The 20,218-nt window shown below is 44.7% G+C and overlaps 1 protein-coding gene across 5 annotated transcripts in view; it reads right to left on the bottom strand.

Annotated features, from left to right (window-relative positions):
- SNTG2 (syntrophin gamma 2) overlaps positions 1-20,218 on the bottom strand; it is a 378,883-nt gene that overhangs the window by 26,871 nt on the left and 331,794 nt on the right. For all 5 annotated transcript variants that reach the window (XM_038006474.2, XM_038006475.2, XM_073022727.1 and 2 more), the window contains 2 exons: positions 9,339-9,431; positions 1,562-1,672 (listed from right to left, as the gene is read on the bottom strand). In XM_038006474.2, coding sequence (XP_037862402.2) covers positions 1,562-1,672; positions 9,339-9,431 — 204 coding nt within the window. The remainder of the gene's footprint in view (positions 1-1,561; positions 1,673-9,338; positions 9,432-20,218) is intronic.

Below are 20,218 nucleotides of genomic sequence, written 5' to 3'. Positions count from 1 at the left end.
GGCCACTGGAGACCTCCCGCGCCCTCACAGTACGAGACTCAGAGCTCCACAAGATTAAAGCAGCAAAAGGTTATGGTATTCCTCCCCTGCCAGGGGGCCCAAGGCAAACAGCTGCATAAATAAGCAAACCAGAGGAAGAACGTTCTATTTTCATCCCTGATCCATTCATATCCATGCCAGTGAAATACCAGATGGAAATTGATGTCAAGCCTCTCTCTCCACATTCCCAGCTTGCTGGTGGCTGACGACCCCGGGATGCGGCTCAGGGCAGCCTGCTGAGAGGTCAGCTCAGGGCCCTGTGGTCAGCACGAGTGCTGCTGCCTCATCACTGTCCCCCACCCCAGGAGCCACAGCCTCTGTACCATCTGCAATCAGGTTTTACTTTTGTCAATTTCCAAAACATAAAAATGTCAAACAATCACATACAATTTCCGTTGTACTTTAAGTACAGCTATAAATTGTCATTTCATTGAGATCAATGAAGAGAGGTTCAAAGTTGACCTAAACTTTCACATATAAAAATGCCACATGTGACGGGTTGCTCAGATTAATTCCATCAGAGAAAAAAATGTCTGCAAAGTATTGACAATCTGTTTTCACACAATATGTGTTCATGAGTCTCATATTTTTTAAAATTTATTTTTCAGTTTAGTAAATTTAATCTTGTCTTATTAAGTTTATATTAAAACTGGCTTGTGGGCAACACATTTATACATAAAATATGGTAAAAGTCAACACCTGTCAATAGTACAATGTCACCTCCAGGCAATGAATTTAAAAGGTCTAAGGTCTTTTAATTAACAAAGAAGTTTGTTCTCAATATTATGGTCAATTTATCACATACAGGGTGCAAACAAAATACAGTTTGTAAAACCCTTCCTTTAAATTTTGACTTCTGGTATATTTTAAAATATTGATTTCCTGCTAATATTTACTAAGATGCTTGTACATTTTAGTCAAACCAAATACTTTGTTTCAACAGTCACTACTTTAGGATATAAACATCTCTCTAATAGGAAACATCCGGTACAGCTTGAGCGTCCCAAATCTGAAAATCCAAACACTGAAATGCCCCAGAATCCCAACCTTCTTGAATGCTGGTCTGACGCTAAATGTTCCAGAATCCCAACCTTCTCAAATGCTGGTCTGACGCTAAATGTTCCAGAATCCCAACCTTCTCAAATGCTGGCCTGACGCTAAATGTTCCAGAATCCCAACCTTCTTGAATGCTGCCATGATGCTCAAAGGAAATGTTTATTTGAACATTTTGTATTCTGGATTTTTGGATTTCAGATGCTCAATCAGTACCTAATCCACAAACATGCCAAAATCTGAAATCCCAAACACTTCTGGTCCCAAGCATTTCAGATAAGGGACATTTGACCTGGACAGGCTCTTTCGACGTATCTATTGTCTAATTTTTAAGAAGGACTCGTGCTTCGGGACCTATTGGTTTATGTATGTGTGCATGGGAAGGATGGAGACTTTTACCAGCAGACCATCTGAGCTGTACTTTATGTGTGGGTGGGTGGCAGAATAACCCATGCCCCATGCCCCATACCTTCGTCTCAATCTGTTTGGTGTCCAGATTCTGAAACAGCAGCTTTACTCGAGTTTTCCCATCATCTGAAGATCCCTTAAGCTGAGAGAATTTAAATCTCCAGAGCACATTCTGTAAAGGAATAAAATTAGTGATTTATAAACAAGAGTTCATTTATTTAATTAGCATCTACATTAAACATACTTGTTAAATCAACAGACATTCACATAATGTTTAAATTGACATTTAGCATGTAATGATTTGTCAGTCTCTACTTTCTCACTCTTTAGTCTTTGCAAACTGGCGTCCTCCAGCCCACCCAGCTCTCCTGCCCCACGGTCCAGCCTCCAGTAGCTGCTCCACATGTGTTGAAGATGCAGCAGCATCCACCGTCCTCAGTCCCACGTCGCCCGCAGTGGCCCCCTCTGGTCTTCCCTTGCGTTTTCCTATACACAGTCTTAAAACATCTTATGAGCATTGCTCCTTTTTCTGCTTGGAGAACTTCAGAAAAATTCACTAAAAGTTCCAGTTCTTCCTATATTATATAAGACATAGTCGAGAGTACAGACAAAATGAAAACCTTTAATTCTGACTGATACCACCCCATCTATGGCTATATGTGAACCGCTAAACCTTAGTTTTTCATGAACCAATTTGAGAAATGTAAAATTAAAAATTAAAAATACTGCCTTTTAATAGTACTGCAAAAATTACTTAATGTTTGCTAAGGTACTTTAAAGATGAAATGTACTCTACAAACTCTTACTCCCATAAATAAAAAAGGCTGCAGCAAAGAAAGACTTAATGGATGTCTTCTATAAAACGTAGTCTTTAATTATACATACTTCATTATAATAAATCTTTATCTTCCCAGAAAAATTCCACCAGGGAACAGTAATTTTTTTTTTTTTTTTTTAAGCAAGCCATAGGTCGAATCTCCATTAAAAGCTTTTATTTTTAAACAAAGAACATATTTTCCTCTAAGTGTCAGGAGAGGGAAAGCGGCTGCAGAAAACAGGGAAAAAGTTTCAAGAACACTTTTATCCCATCTGACCATTGACGGGTTTATTTCCTGCCCACACGCTAACCTCAAGATTCTTGGCCACATCTTTTCCTTTCTATTAAATCCGGGAGCTAAACAGAACCTCTGCATTTTATGCCGAAGTGTCAAAGCACACATTTCCTGTAGGTTTTGGGAAAATTAGAACTTCATAGGATCTTAGGGAACAGTTTCTCTGTCTCTTCCATGTTCACAGTGAGGAAACTGAGCCCAAATCCACCTGGACAGACTTGGGCATCAGGATCCTTTTAGAATTAGAATTGCCAGACACTGTGCAGAAACAGAATATTCCAAAATCATGCTTCAGTCACTGCTTCCCATGTGATATGGTTTGCCTGTGTCCCCACCCAAATCTCATCTTGAATTATAGCTCCCATAATTCTCACATGTCGTGGGAGGGACACAGTGGGACATAACTGAATCATGGGGGCAGATCTTTCCCATGCTGTTCTTGTGACAGTGACTAAGTCTCACATGATCTGATGGTTTTATAAAGGGCAGTTCCCCTGCACAATCTCTCTTGCCTGCCACCATGTAAGACATGCCTTTGCTCTTCCTTTGCTTTCTGCCATGACTGTGAGATCTCCCCAGTCATGTGGAACTGTGAGTCCATTAAATCTCTTTTTCTTTATAAATTCCCCAGTCTTGGCGATTTCTCCACAGCAGTATGAGAATGGACTAATACCCTATGGTCATCAATTCCAGAAGTGAAGCGTTTGTATCCATTCTTGTCGTGAGCAGAAGAGAGTGTGATGTGAGCACTGGGGCACTGACGTAAGCCCCGGAAGCAGATGGCAGCCACAGCTGGCCTGGAGGGCCTGTCCTGGTGAGGGACCTGCCCGAGCCACTCCTGCTCCACCCACTGCACCTGCCTCCGGAGAGCCTCTTCCCACACTCCACACCCATTCCACCTTGTCTGGGCAGCGCCAAAACACCCTCTCTGCAAGCTGTTAAGTGAAGGCTGTGACTTCAGCCTCTTACATTGAGGTAAGTCTCATCTACCTTTAAAAGGACCTATTATCCATCATTTGTAGGAGGGACCTGTGATCATAGGTATGTGCTCATCCATCAGGAGAAGCTAGGCAGTCTTGGCTATTGAGGTTTTGCCTAATTTCTCACAAAATAAGCAATACTCAAACGACTCAGTGAGCAGCAGTAAGAGGCTTTGGCTCAAATTTGATTTTGAAGAAAGAGAGCTCAGTAGTGGTCTACCCCTATTAGGATAGGGTCTTGGGAATAACCTAAATTAATATTTTGCATGGTATCGTACACTGCTATTCAAACATTATATACAAAAAGGGCAAAAATATCTATGTAAAAGTCCTGTTTATTGTTTAAAGACTTCAAAATGGTCCTCATAGTGAAGTGACTTAGGTATACGATTATTGTCTTTTTGGTCCATTGATATTGCACCGTAACTGTTGCCAATCAACATTGGTAGATTTGAGAATAACGTTTCCTCATGAGGCATACACATCCAGTATATATGCTTAAAATTATGTCCCAGTTTTACCATCTAGCTCTTGTTGGGGTAATGGAGGACAAGGATCTTGTCAGCTTCTCTGGTTTGGGACAGGCTGCAACGTGGTCCAGGCACAAGTCGGGGCTCTGTGGGCGCAGGTGTGGCTCTCTTTCTCCCCTTCTCAGAGCGTGTGGTGGGGACGTGGTGGCTCCTCTCGTAATCGTCCCTTCCAAATCACCCCTGGTGGCCTCTTTGAACTCTTTCACAGCTTTTCTCTTACGCATCTCATAATAGCAATATTTCTGTATAAAAGGAACTTGTTTTTCCATTATGGATGGCATTTCTGCACACTTTATTTAAAAGTGGTCTGGGTAACAGTTTAATTTCACAACTCTAAGCCCTTCTCCAAAGCGCGATCGGACCTTCTAGATCGGAATGTGGCATTTGCTCCACTCACAGCTCCAGAGATGCTGTTGGCAGCTAGTCACAACAGAGTTATTTTTATTTGTTCCACAGCCTGGGGGATAAACTCGGGTGGACCCATCCTCCCGTGGCACAGATAAAAGCTGAAGGGAAGCCAGATTTTCAGTTCTCCCTCTTGGAAGACAGAAAATATTTTTTTGTAGTTTTAGTAATTAAAGAGCAGCTTTGCAGTTGAGTGCACGTTACATGAAACATGCTAACGTTTACATATTACTGTGATGGTTTCAGGTTGTTAAAGATGATAATCACATCTCACTTCCTTTGTAACACAGTCTGATTGTTAACATAACTGACAATGGAAGGTAAAACTTCCCCTGTAATGCAGTCCGATTGTTAACACACCGACAATGGAAGGTAATCCTTGAATCCTTCACGGTGGAGGTGCCATGGGCAGTACCAGGCAACTCCATGACACCAGGGACTTTGACGTACTCTCAGTTCAAACTTGATTCATTTCTTGGTGTTTTCCAGGGAGCTGTGGAGACACTTGCTGCTCCTCCTCATCAGGCCAAAGCCAAGTCTGCACTTTATCTCCCACAACAAACAATTCCTTTTCAGCTTTTAAAAACAGATCTTTTTGTTCCTCTCCATCAACCTTAACTCAGCCCCACAGGAATCCTGTTCCTAGCTAAGGACCAGGCCCCATGGGGGCCAGGGCAGCACCAGGACACTCTTGTGAGGGTCTGCACTGATCACCCTGAATACAGAATCATAATTTGCTGCAGTGTGGGGAGTGACCTGGTGGTACAGTTAGAATAGAAGTTGCCATTTAGAGACAAGTCTAGCTTTTCATTGTGCCCCGAAGAGCAAGTGAATCCTGTGGTGGTTCTACCTTTCCAGCAGCTCTCAGTCCCACATGTGCAACCGGGCCCCATCCTGAGCCCTGTGGAGGCTGAGGGCTCAGGCAGGACCCCTCCCGGACCCAGGTTGTTGCCAGGTTGGTGCCTGGTGCGCACCCGGGGTCAGTCTCCACTTCTCTCACACCACTGTGGGTTCTATTCTTGTTGATATTCTCTCCCACTTCTGATTAGTTACATGGAATAGGAGGGAAGTCAGTGCTAATCCAGAGAGCAAGAAGAGGATGTGGACGTCACCCAGAGGCCCCACCGGCCTGGAGTGCACTTGGACAGGGCAGGTGACCTGCCTGCGTGAGGCAGGGACGCTCTCCACCTCTAGCAGCTAGGAGGATGTTCTAGTTTATCCTCTTTAATTAAAAAAAAATACTTTCCATCTAGAGATTTAGGCCATATAGATTAGATAATGGTCTTCTCATTTATTTTGTAAGTACAGAAAATATTTTCATGGTCAAACACATTTTTTGTTTTCCTGCTTAACTCTTTCCTCAACGTTGAAAATAGACAGTTGATGGTTAATGGATTTAGGCTTGGAAACAATTGCTTGTCTTTCTCTGGCAAGCAGAGGTGGGCAATCAAGAAATGTGACCACACACAGGCTTCGAAGCAGGATGTCCCAGCAGATGAGTTGGGTTGGCCTCCCAAGTCCAGAACCTCTTTTCTTGCAAGAGTTTGGTGAACAGGCATTGCTGCCATGTCATGGTCTAGTTTTGACCCAGAAATAATACACAAATGTCCTAAGTTAACAGTATAGTGTGGTGTAAAAGTGCTAATTGTCTTGTGAATATAAGCATGGTAACTCCCAAACAAAATATTTATAGCCACATAATCTATTTGATTTTTTTTCTAATAACTAATACACAGGGCACACGGGCACTATTATATTTATTTGCATAATTGTTTCATATCATTCATCATATTGATGTTCTTATCAATACACAATTAGAAGCCTATTGATGCCAAACTTACAAATGTCCTCCAACATTGACATGAGTGACAAGATGCCAAATAAAGCAAAATTATCAATATTTTATGAATTTACAACTCATTGGTTTATCCTTCATAGTTAAGGTGGGAAAGCTTTCCTTCAAAAAATATTAATTCAAATATTGTAAATTCTATAATAAACCCTATTTTCATGCGCTATTTTCATGTTGAGTTGCTGTCTGAGTGGACTCAGCATACCAGTGTTAGGCCAGAACTCCTTGAAATAAAGAAATAATCCCAAGAAAAATGTGAGGTCAAGTGCTCTCCTTCAAAGGAAAATAGGTCAGCAGGTCAGGGCCTCTGAGCCTCAGATTCAGACCACAAAAAGACATCTTCATTGAATCTTTACACAAAGTTGACCTAGAGTGGAGAGGACAGCGAACAGAAGAGACCCTCAGCTGAGGAGGTGAAAAGTTCCTCCCTGGAAGGAGAGTGAGTGGGCGGAGGGCTGGAGCCGGCCAGGCCACCTGCCCAGCACGTAGGCAAAGAGGCCCCCGGACTGTCTGCATGCTTACTCTAGCACTGCCCAGGTCATTTTGGGTGAGGGATACCCAAGCTGTCAAACAGAAAGAGGCACTAAAGGCTGTAGACAAATGGGCTTTGATTATAGGAGTTCGGCTGAGTTGGACGGTCTGGTTACCAGGAGTTTAAAACACTGCTGCTTTACCAAAGGGTTCACAACTGCATTTTACACAGCATTAAGAAACAAATTATAGCTATTTTAAAAGTTGACTGCATTAATCTTAGGGTTGACTCTGGAGATAGTTCTGTCTGAAATGATAGGAAGTGCCCTGTGAGGCCCCAAGCCCAGCTCTGCCTGACTGTGCCTGGCATCATTGACCACACCAGGGAAATGGGAAGAGGCTCCGGGAAAGGCCCTTGAGGAGGAAAGGCACAGGGCAGCCCAGGAAGAAAGGAAACTCACCGGGGAAATGAAGGTAGGAAATGTGTTATCACGTTGAGCAATGGCCTGGAAACTAACAAACATCGCTCCCACCCAGAGAGCCCCGTGGCCACTCCAGGTGAAAAACAGCCCCTGCAGGTACGAGGCTCAGGGCTTGGCTAAACGTGGTGACGGATGTTCTTTTCCTTTTTGCAGACTCAGTTGGATCTTCCTATGGTGAGACCTTCTGGCAGAATCACGACAGGGAGACTCGTGACCTCTGGACACTGTGCTGAGCCCCGGGCATGGGTGAGAGGTGCTGGCTGGGAAGGGCCTGTAAGTACATTACCCACAGCAACACAGGCACAGATAGACGCCCCTGGTGAATGCTGACCCAGGCAATGGGGACGGTGGGCCAGTGTTTCTCTCCTGGAAAGGAGGAGCTCACAGGCTCCTTCCTAAGGAGGGACACCCAGGACCCCAGGGGCTGCAATGAGGGGGCTATGCAAACCTGCTCTAAAGCAGAATTTGGAATCTCCCTTCAGATTACCTGGAATACTTCATTACTTCAAACACAGAGCAAGAAGCAGAAGTTACAAATCAGGTGTTCTATTTAAGAAGCTGTATGGAGAGTTTGTCCTTACGCTTGAATAGTTGCTTCATGACCTCCCTTATCTCAGAAGGACATGCACGGTGAGGTTATACAGATCTGGCTTCCAAATAATATTCAGAGCAAGCCACCTAGCCTGGAACCGGCAGGTCCATACGGCAGACCAGGGACAGCGGGAAAAACACCTAAGTGGAACCGGGAAGCTACTTCCCACTGTGTGACTTTAGGGTCCACAGAATTATGGACCTGAATACTGGACGGCAGATGTGAAATCCCTTCTTCTTATTCAGCACTTATGCAAATATGTGCTACTGTCATTACAGACATGGTATGTGCCCTTGGAGGGGAACAATGACCCCATTAAGTTTTCTGGCCCTGGAATTCCGTAAAGGAAATAGCCCATGGCCCTAGCCAGGGTTTCTCAACTTCCACACTATTGCCCAGTAGGCCCCGAAGATGCCCTGTGCAGGGCCCTGTGCCCTGAGCAGCATCCCTGGCTCCACCCTCCAGGTGCCCTGGATATTAGCAGAAACCGCCACCAAGTCCTGACAATAGAAAATGTCTCAGGCATGTCCAAGTGTCCCTCGGGGGCAAAACCACCAGCTTGAGAGACCCTGCCCAGGAAAGGGTTTTTGTCTGGCTTTTTGTGGAGAGGCCACGCAGTGAGGGTGGCTTCTCAGAAAGAAGGCGCAGCTCCCAGTGCTCATTAACCTACAGATTAAAGGACCAATTCACTGCAGAGAGCACCCAAAGGTTCCTGAACACGGAAGTCAGGAAATGACCATGAGAAAACGAACGGGGCTCTATTTTGTAAAGGGGATGCTGCCTGATTCGGGATTGCTAATAAAAGACAATTAGGTCTTTCAACTCAATTTGTTGAAAAAAAATTTTAACCACTATATTTATCCTACCAACACTTTCCATTTCATTCATTCTTAATTAACACAGAGAGTAGGTTTTGAAAAATATGACAAAACAGTGGATTGTCCTCGCAAAGCATTTCCTTAACACTTATGTAGTTAGGAGAAAGCTCAGACGCGGGTGGAAATGGGTCTCGCTCCCTTCCTAACGGCAGCTGTATATTCCTGGCACCCAGGCACAGGTGCTGTTCACGGTTACCACGAATGTTCAGGTAGAAGGCAGGCAACGAGGAGTGTTTTTTCAAAGCATTTACTCAAGTGTTGTGGGTCCCTCCTTAGCAGCGGCATCTTCAATTTCCCTGTCCACCCAACTGACCCTGCTGTGAATCCTACTGGCCAGACACACTCAGGGCTTGTGGAAATCCTGGGTCCCTGAGCTATCAGAAAAAAAGGAGACAGTCTAAGAAAGCATCGCCTCTGCACAACACACAATCCAGCAGGGGTGGTGGCTTCTGTCAGACAGGCCTGCGTGTTAAAGTCCATGGAATGTAACCAAGCACATGGCAACGGGGCGGATGGATGCCTGCTCGGCCTCTTACCTTTGTCTTACTCTCAAAACAGGTAAATCCCATCGCGAAATCCACCGTGAAACACAGCACCTCTCCTTGCCAGCTGCACATGTATGTTCTGGACTAGAAAAAAGTAGGAATTTTGAGAAAACATTCTTTAATAAAGCTGTTTAACTTTAATTAAGTAGGTGCAATATTAACTCGTCTTTGGTCAAAAATTATAAAATGCTCTAACATGAAAGTTACAGGGAACAAAACAGGAGGAAGCAGGGTCCCGGGATACCTGCAGGAACAACTGCGTACAGGGAGTTCGTTCTTGCTTTTCGTCGAGAGGCCAATATTTCCAGCTCTGTGAGGGGGGAGTGTTCCCCGGCACTGCTCTAACTCAGAACAAATGCACAGAGCCCAGCCAATCTCTATTCTCCAACGCGTGTTTGAAAACACAGTAAACCACTGAATTTTCCTCCTGCTAGCTCATTGTACCTAGTGGGCAATATGCTCACTTTTCTTTGCATGAGGCCCACGGCATGTTCCGGCAGGAGCTAGACGTGGCACTTCATGAGAAAATTCTGAAGAGCAGTACAATTTACAACATCACCAAGCAGCAGAACAGGACAGCAGGGATACCGCCAAAACCACACAAAAATGACATCAGTCACACAGTGCGAGAAGTCCCGCAGTCTGCAGCACATCCCACCCGCGGTGGGTGGTTTGTGTGGAGGGCGGCCTGGACCAGCACGTGGTGCTTGTGAGGGGAAACTCGGGTTCTCTGCTCACCCCTGGGCGGGTGGTTTGGGTGGAGGGCGGCCTGGACCAGCACGTGACGCTTCTGAGGGGAAACCCGGGCTCTGCTCACCCTGGGGCGGGTGGTTTGTGTGGGGAGCGGCCTGGACCAGCACGTGACACTCCTGAGGGGAAACCCGGGCTCTCTGCCCCTGGTCTCTGCCCGGAAGGTCTCTGGGCTTCAGGCTGCGGAGCCCGTGAACACCTGCCAGTGCACTCGCAGTCATGTTGGGTGAAAGCGAGATTTGTACTTTAAATGTTTTCACGCGACTCAAGACAAAAGAAGCAGGAACCCTAATAACTCGGTAAAAGTTATTTTTAACAATCTCTGCAATAAATCTGCAGGTAAAATGTTCCCATTTAGAAGAGAATTGGAGCCATCAATTTGAGTTGGATAAATAGAGCCGTGGGTTCTTGGCCTCTCTCTGAGCCAGGGTGTGCACGGCCCTTTGGCATCCAAACACGTTACTCTTATGGGAAAGGGGTGCTTGATGCCTACACTCTCTCTCTCTCCTTCCTTTTCTCTCTCTCTTGCATACACGCATACACACACACACACACACACACACAATACACGGCACATACACCACACACACAGTCACAGTGCACGGCTAACACCATATATACACACATACACACAGAGTGCATGGTTTATACACCACACACAATGCATGGCTCGCACACCACACACACACACACACAATGCATGGCTCACACACAGTGCACAGTTCACATACCACACACATACACAATGCACGGCTCACCCACCACACACACAGACACACACACGGACACACAATGCATGGCTCACACTCCCCCCCCACACAGAGCACATGGCTCACACCCCCCCCCCCCCACAGAGGCCATGGCTCACACACCACACACACACAGCACACGACACGCACCACACAGTGCACGACTCTCACACCACACACACACACACCCACACCCACAATGTGCGGCTCACACCCACACAGCCTACAAGTCTCACACAGCATGCGGCTTACACACGCTCACACACAGTTCAGGGCACACACACAGCACACAGCTCTCTGACACACGGTGCATGGCATACACATGTGCACACACACAGTTTGGCTCACAGTGCACTGCTCTGACACACAGCATGTACCTCACACACACACAGCGCATGGCTCACACACAGTGTGGCTCTCACACACAGCGCACGGCTGACAGTGCATGGCTTACACACTCACACATACCCTGACCGAGGCGGGCTGGAGTCAGTCAGGTCTCAGATCTCAGGTCTCATTCCTGCCACGGCTCCACTCCATGGGCTGCCCACGCTGCCTGACAAGACCCACACTGCCCCCCGCGCCCGCCGTGCTCGGCCCTGCGGCTGCATAGCTTGGGAGGTTCTTCCTCACTTATCTCTTGTTCTGCTATTGTCCTTTTCCTAAATAGCTGACTGCGTACCTTCAATATCTTCACGCCTGTCAACCTTTCCTTACAGATTGTCACAAACAGAGTAGCTCAAGTCCCTGCCCCTCCCCTCATAGGGGAGAGCAGGTGGCGGGGGTGGGGTGGCGGGGATGGGGGGAGGGGGGCAAAAGGCTGGAAGGACCCATCTGTCTTGGGCTTCACACAGCTCCTGACCCTTCCAGGACAACTGGGGGTCCAGCCAACGCCACACACACAGCCGGCGGTCACGAATACTCTACACACCGTTGGCTTTGCGATGGGAATCCGAGAGCAGATTGCAATGAGTGGTGGCTGAAAAGCACAGTCCCAGCCAGCTCCCCCTGCTCACCTTCCATGAATCTGACCCAGAGTGTGAGGAGGATTGAGGTTCTACGTGAAAGTCCACAGGAGGTGACATTCTCACAGCTCAGATTTGAAAGCTACTCAAGCTCTAGAATTTAAATCTAGTGATGATAAAATAGGAAATGAAAGTATTCCAAGGGTAACTGCTATATTTTATGTAGACTAAGTAGCTATCATCATAGGATCTGTAGAAATTGTAAACATCAGTGGCTACCGCTGAATGGCAATGCACACACATTCAGTAATTACAGCCCATCTTTACGGCACAGGCCAAAGTTACTCCAGATGGCTACATAAGCACACAACACATTTGCATCATCTCCAAAGGGGCTTAGGATGGAGGAAAAAGAGAAAGCTTTCGTCTAAGGAACCTCTGGCTGCACAAAATCTCATTTTCAGAATTAATCAATCAATATCCTCCCAGACACATAGAGTGTCTCATCATTTGCATTTTTAGAACTTGAAGGAATTTAAAAAAAAATCTGTTTCCTCATTACTGCTGTACATACAACTCCCACAAAACAGTCTTATCACAGGACTTCGCAAACACAATTCTTTCAACCTAGTGAATGAATGACATGTGGGATTATTTCCAGGCTTCCTCTATGTTTGCAATTTTCCCTTGATGCCTTGGAAGAAACTCTAATTGGCACACATGCCCCAGATCCTGAAGGAAGGGTTGCCTCATGGCCACTTCCCACATCAGAGGGAGTCTGGGAATGTTTATTTTTGTGTACCGGTTTCTTGAAAGACATCCTCATAGACTGCCCAGCGCATTTTGATAAAACTAGTAATTTAAACATTTTCATGTAACTCAGGGAGAGAATGTCCACATATCTCATTTGGTGTCGTCATTTGGAATTCTCCAAGATGTGGAGGCCACAGGAACAACTTACTAGGATAACACTGGATCTACTGATGAAATTACAGAGAAAAGGTATATGCAGAACACTTCATGGTGTGGCTGAAGATGGGACTGAACTTTATCTCCAGCACATTATATGGTGACCCATAGAAAAATGACCAACTGTAGACCACAGCTCTGGGCTTACAGCAAAGCTTCTGAATCAATTAATGAGTTCAAGAAAAAAAACAAGTTCTAAGTACCTCCTTCCACAACTGACCGAAACGTAAAATAGTTTCAGAACTTTTTATGTGAAAATATCAAAAGTGGTCTTATTAATGAAAGCTTAAAGTAAATGGTTTTGTAGTTCAGCTTTTGGAATAAAATAAATCAAGAGCAATAGCACAGAGCAATCAATATTTACAGAAACTATCAAAAATATAAAGCACAGAATTACCTGAAGAGTTAAAACAAGAAAGAAAAAACACTAATACCAGAGATAAAACCATATATATACACACATATATATTTACACATATCTATTTATATATATACACATACACACACACACACACACACACACACACACACACACACATATATATATATTTTTTTGAGACAGAGCTTTGCTCTTATTGCCCAGACTGGAGTGCAGTGGCGTGATCTCGGCTCACTGCAACCTCCACCTCCAGGTTCAAGTGATTCTCCTGCCTCAGCCTCCCATAGCTGGGATTACAGGCATCCCCTACCACGCTCGCCTAATTTTTGTATTTCTAGTAGAGATGGGGTTTCACCATGCTGACCAGGCTGCTCTCAAACTTCTGAACTCAGTGATACACCTGCCTCGGCCTCCCAAAGTGCTGGGATTACAGGCGTGAACCACCACACCTGGCCAAGACAAGAAAGTGTTGGGATTACAGGAGTGAGCCACCGTGCTGGCCAAGACAAGATTTCTCTTCTGTGTTCTGAACACCAAGAACAAGATGCCACAGTTGGGTTGCTCAGGTGAGATGCTGTAACTTCAGGAGATGACAGGCAACTTGCCCCCTTTGATTTGCTCGTTTCCATTAAGGAAAATGCTCTCCCAATAGTGGGCAGTAAAGCAAGCAGCCTGGAAAAGGAACTGGAGTCAGACATAAGAGAAATAACAGCATCTGCCAAGCGTAGGTCATCAAGTGTTTTCTTGAAGATTTCGTGTCTGTATTCATGGAGAATATTGGTCTACAGTTTATTTTCTGGAGTGTTTTTGACTGCTTCTGGTATAAGGGTAATGCTTGCTTCAAAAACTTGTGTTTCCTTCTTTTTTCTTCTAGAAGATATTATAGAGAAGATATTGGTGTTCGCTTTGACATTTGATAGAATTCTCTAGTGAAGTCATCTGAACTAAACATTTCATTTTGAAAGTTTTTAAGCCACAAATACAGTTTTCCTAGTAATGATAAGGCTCCCAAGACTATAGTGATGGAATTGTGGCAGTTCGTGGTTTACGAGGAAACAGTCTCTTTGGTTTAAGTTGCAAGATTTATATGTGTAGAGTTATTCATTGTATTTTCCTTATCCTGTTGAAGTTTACAGTCTGTAGTGATACCCCATTTCATTTATTATATTCTCAATTTTTGTCTTCTCTTTTTCTCCTCTTTTTTTGTGTCTGTTTTCTAAACATTTGCCAAATTTAATGATATCTTCAAAGAAACAGCTCTTTGTTTCACTGGTTTCCTCTGTTTTTCTGTTTTCAATTTTACTGATGTCTGCTCTTCCCTGGGGTTTATTTTGCTCTTCTGTTTCTAGTTTATTGAGGCGGAAGCCTACGGTTTTTAGACATTTCCTCTTCTCTAATGAATGTATGCTGTTAATGCCGTAAATTTCCTGTGCAGCTCTGATTCAGCTGTGTCTCACAAACTTTGATATATTACACGGTTCTCATTTTCATATCCTCATTATTTTTTCATTTGCCTTGAAACTGCATGTTTGACACATTGCTTATTTATAAGTGTGCAGTATCTAAGTGTTTGGAGAATTTCCTATTATCTTTCTGTTGTTGATTTCAAATTTGTTTCCATTTTAATTAGATAACATTCTTTGTATGTTTTCAGTTCTTACAAATTGGTTGATGCTTGTTTATGCCCCCAGATATGGCTGATCCTACTAAAAGTTGCATGGACACTTGAAAATAATGTTATTATCCTATAGTATGTGGTGGGGGGACTCCATAAATATTTACTAGATTCTTTTAGTTGATGGTACTGTTGAATTCTTCTATATATTTGCTGATATTTTACCTAGTTGTCTGTCAACTGTTGAGAAGGAGTGTTGAGGCCTTTCACCGTAATTGTAGATTTTTCTGTTATTTTTCAATTTTCAGTTTTTGCTTCCCATATTTTGCAGCCCCGTTGTTTTGTGAATACTCACTCAGGATGGCTGGGTCTTCTCTGTGGACTGAGCCTCTTATCATTCTATAACGCCACTCTCTCTGCATCTAGTAATTTTATTTTCTCTGAAGTCTCCTTTATCTGATAATAGGGCTACTCCTGCTTTCCTTTGATCAAGGTTACATGATTTATCTCTTTTTACTCATTTACTTTCAAACCATCTACATGGTTATCTTTGAAGTCAGTTTCTTCATTAGAGCTTGGTCATCTTGTTAATCTACTCTGCCAATCTCTGTTTCTTACTTGGTGCATTTACACCATTTCCACTTCATGTAATTATTGATATCTTAGGGCTTAAGACTGATACTTTATTTTTTGTTTCCTGTCTTTGATTTCTCTGCTTTTTTTTCCTGCCTAACTGTAAGTTACTTAAACTTCTTCTTCTTTTTTTTTTTTTGCATTCCAATTTATCTGTATTTTTTGAGTGTCTCTTTGGATGGCCTTTTTAGAGGTTGCTCTGGTTCTCTATACACAGTTGTATACACATTCTATATACACAGTGGTCACCCCTACATCAGTTTTGTTGAAGTACAGAAAACTCACTCCCCTTCAACTTCATTTTCCCTCCCCTGTTTATAGTATATATATTTCAAATAGTTTCTTCATATACATTTATAATTACATCAGACAGTGGTATTATTTTTGACCATAAAACATAATTTAGTAAACTCAGCCGGGTGAAGTGGCTCACAGTTGTAATCCCAGTACTTTGGAAGGCTGAGGTGGGAGGATCACGAGGTCAGGAGATCGAGACCAGCCTGGCTAACATGATGAAACCCTGTCTCTACTAAATACAAAAAATTAGCTGGGCATCGTGGCGCATGCCTGCAGTCTCAGACACTTGGGAGGCTGAGGCAGTAGAATCTCTTGAACCTGGGAGGCGGAGGCTGTAGTGAGCTGAGATCACACCACTGCACTCCAGCCTGGGCGACAGAGCGAGACTCTGCCTAAAAAAAAAAAAAAGTAAGAAAACTCAGTAAGACAAGAAATGTCTGTGGTGTCACCTGCACTCTTGCTCACCATGGCCTTTCTTCCCTCCTGATGTTCCCAGATTCCTTCTTTCATCATTTGATTTCTGTTTAGAGAACTTCCTTTATTCTTTTTGGGTAGATCTGCTGGTACTAAACTCTTAATCTTTTTTTAAATCAGAAAATGTTTACATTCTTTTAAATTCCTGAAATATATTTTCAAGCGAATAAAGGTTTCTGTGTGCCAATTCTTTTCTTTCAGAACTTAAAACAATATTGGGACATTTCTTCTGGCCTCTGTAGTTTCTGATGAGAAAGACACTGTAATTTGAATCATTTTTCCTCCCTAAGTGCTGTATTATTTTTCTCAGGCTGCTTTTAAGATTAGTTTTCTTTTTCTTTAGTTTTCATGAGCTTAATTGTAAAGATCTGGGTATGGAATTCTCTGGGCTTATTCTGTTTAGAGTTTGTTCAACTTCTGGAATATGTAGGTTTATGTCTCTAGCCAATTTGGGGAAGTCTGAGGCTGTAATATTTTTTGAGTACTTCTCAGTCCTTCTTTTCTCCTGGACCCCAGTGATACAGGTGTTATGCCTTAGTTACATCCTGCAGGTCCCCCGGAGGACAGCATGGCATGGCTGCAGACGGCAGCCAGGCCTCAGCAGAGCGCAGGGTGGGCGTGGGAACCACAGTGAGTATGTGGACTCCGTGTGACTCTCCCTCAAACTGAGTAAGGTGCCATCCACTGAGAACTCCATGCATGTCACCTCTGGGGGATGCTGAGGCTTGAGCTGAGTGCTGTGAGCGCCTGGTGGGTCTAAAGCCATCCCATCTTGGCTTCAGGCTGTCGGTGGAGAATTTCCTCTTGCACACAGTCAGCTTAATGACTTATCAAATTTTCTAGGGCTCCTGAGAAGCACAATCAGAGTTCCCTTAAATACCTTTGACTTAATTTTTGGACACCACTACAGAAAATGACACGTGCTGCAGGGGCGAAAAATCCAGATAATAAATGTTAAAATAGCTTTTTACAGGACAATAGCTAGTAAACTTCATTAGGATGTGATAAAACAAAACATGATATTAAATAGCACATTCAAGTTCATTTTCAAATATGTTAAAACAAAAGCATTAAGATTAGCCTTTTAAGTATCATAGACAACAGGCACAAATGAAGGACTGGAATTAATGGAAAAGTTAAAGAAGCGATTCTGTTCATTAACAAAACCGGACACATGGAGCTGTCTGAAGCAACATCAGGATGGGGTGTGGGAAGGGAGAGAAATCACGCGGGCACAGGCAGCTCCGCTGGGGTAGACCGAGAGCCACCTTACAAGCAGGGGCTGGCACGGCCCAGGTGAGTTTCTGGTCAATGTGCACACTGGGGCCGCAGCGTGTGTCCGGGGGAAATGCTGACCCACGCTGGGGTGTTGAGGGATCTTTCTGTTTTTATCGTGGGGTCAGTGAGCCCCTGGAGACCAATGCTTTCTTCAATCTAAAGCAGACTGGATTGTGGAAGGAGACCTGCAGAAAACGCTTTAGCTCACGAAGAGCATCAGCCATGATTGAACGGACTTTGAAAGGATTTTCGACAGCACTTCAGAGCAGTGATCCTCATTTAAGGCACCCTTCTTGCATACCTGGAACTAGGCTAAATGCCTTACATTGAATTCTCATGGTAAACTCACGAGATGGTGCTTTCATCCTCATTTTACAGACGACAGGTGCGGTTTGGGCAGGCACACAGCTTGCCATATGCACAGAGGATGGGCCAGTCTCTCTGTCCCTGAGTCCTGGCTCCTCATTTATCGCTTCCAACACCACAGCTCAGCATTGCAGTTTGCTCCACGTTTCTTGTGGGTTGGTGCACAGGGATGACTTGTGTCCCCCCAAAAGTCATGCTGGAGTCTTAGCCCCAGTATCTTATTTGGAAGTAGGCTCTTTGCAGAAGAGACCAAGGTGAGGCTGTGCTGGAGCACATGGGGCTCGAATCCCGTGACCAGTGATCTTCCGGGAAAAGGAGACAGAAACCCAGGGAGGAGAGCCAGGTGTGGAGACAAGGGTGGAAGCTGGGGTGAGGAGCTGCAGATCGAGGAATGCCAGGGACTGCAGGAGCCACCCAAAGCGGGAAGAGGCAGGAAGGATTCACCTGAACCTGAGAGAGTTCAGCCCTGCCAACCCTTTGATCTCGGAAATGATAAATTTCTGTTGTTTTAAGCCACTCAGTTTGCGGATGTTCCTTAGGGCAGTCCCGGGAAACATGCACAGGGCTAGACCAGCAGGGCCAGGACTGGTGATGGATGTGGGTATCTCCACCGCCCAGAAAGCAGCAGTGCGGGGCATGTTCCTGCCTCCGACTCTTGGCTCCCGGTGTTGTGCCTTACTGATAAAAGTATCTTATATTAGTCAGGGTTCTACAGAGAGACAGAACTAATGGGATAGATATATATCAAGGGGAGTTTATTAAATATTAACTTATACAATCACAGGGTCCCACAATAGGCCGTCTGCAAGCTTGAGGAGCAACAAGAGCCAGAGTCTAAATCTGAAAACTGAAGAACTTGGAGTCCGATGTTCGAGGGCAGGAAGAACTTGGAGTCTAATGTTCGAGGCAGGAAGAACTTGGAGTCCGATGTTCGAGGGCAGAAAGAACTTGGAGTCCGATGTTCGAGGGCAGGAAGAACTTGGAGTCCGATGTTCGAGGCAGGAAGAACTTGGAGTCTGATGTTCGAGGCAGGAAGAACTTGGAGTCCGATGTTCGAGGAAGGAAGAACTTGGAGTCCGATGTTCGAGGGCAGAAAGAACTTGGAGTCCGATGTTCAAGGGCAGGAAGAACTTGGAGTCCGATGTTCGAGGCAGGAAGAACTTGGAGTCTGATGTTCGAGGGCAGGAAGCATCTGGCACGGGAGAAAGATGTAGGCTGGGAGGCTAGGCCCATCGCCCTTTTCACATTTTTCTGCCTGCTTTATGTTCACTGGCAGCTGCTTAGATGGTGCCCACCCAATTAAGGGTGTGTTTGCCTACCCCAGTCCACTGACTCAAATGTTAATCTCCATTGGCAACCCCCACACAGACACACTCAGGATCAATACTTTGTATCCCTCAAACCAATCAAGTTGACACTCAGTATTAACCATCATTTCTGGAGTGGCGCAGGATGGTAACAAGGAATTTAGAGAGGTGGAGGAGGCACAGGCAGAGGAAGAAGGGACGCGGGGAAGGCGAGTGGGGAAAGCAGACCTGGTGTTCACCCAGGGGAACCGTCCAGGACCGGGGGAGGGCAGGGTCTCTGCCGATGCTTACTGGTGTAATTCTGCTTCTCTGTTTAAGAATGTTTGCCACTTTGGCCTGTCTTCTGTTTACATATTTATTATTTTAAATTAAATGTGTAGGCCGGGTGTGGTGGCTCTCACCTACAATCCCAGCACTTAGGGAGGCCAAGGTGGGTAGATCGCTTTAGCCCAGGAGTGAGACCAGCCTGGGCAACATGGCAAAACCCCATCTCTACCAAAAATACAAAAAATTATCTGGGTATGGTGGTAGGCATCTGTAATTCCAGCTACTCAGGAGGCTGAGACATGAGAATCTCTTGAACCTGGGAGGCAGAGGTTGCAGTGAGCCGAGATCATGCCATTGCACTCCAGCCTGGGTGACAGAGGTAGACTCTGTCTCTAAAAAACAGAACTACAAATAAATAAATGAAATGTATATAAAATACACTATGCTGACATGCTAATAGATTGAAATGCACTCTGCCACCGCTCACCATCAGAGAAATGCAAATCAAAACCACAATGAGATACCATCTCACACCAGTTAGAATGGCGATCATTAAAAAGTCAGGAAACAACAGGTGCTGGAGAGGATGTGAAGAAATAGGAACACTTTTACACTGTTGGTGGGACTGTAAACTAGTTCAACCATTGTGGAAAACAGTGTGGCGATTCCTCAAGGATCTAGAACTAGAAATACCATTTGACCCAGCCATCCCATTACTGGGGATACACCCAAAGGATTATAAATCATGCTGGTATAAAGACACATGCACACGTATGTTTATTGCGGCCTTCCTTCCTTCCCTCCCTCCCTCCTGTCATCTTC

This window comes from Chlorocebus sabaeus, chromosome 14, assembly GCF_047675955.1.
Source record: "Chlorocebus sabaeus isolate Y175 chromosome 14, mChlSab1.0.hap1, whole genome shotgun sequence".
In the NCBI taxonomy this organism is placed as follows: Eukaryota; Metazoa; Chordata; class Mammalia; order Primates; family Cercopithecidae; genus Chlorocebus; species Chlorocebus sabaeus.
The sequence above is the reverse complement of the archived record's forward strand: the minus strand, read 5'-3'. Positions and strand labels throughout refer to the sequence as shown.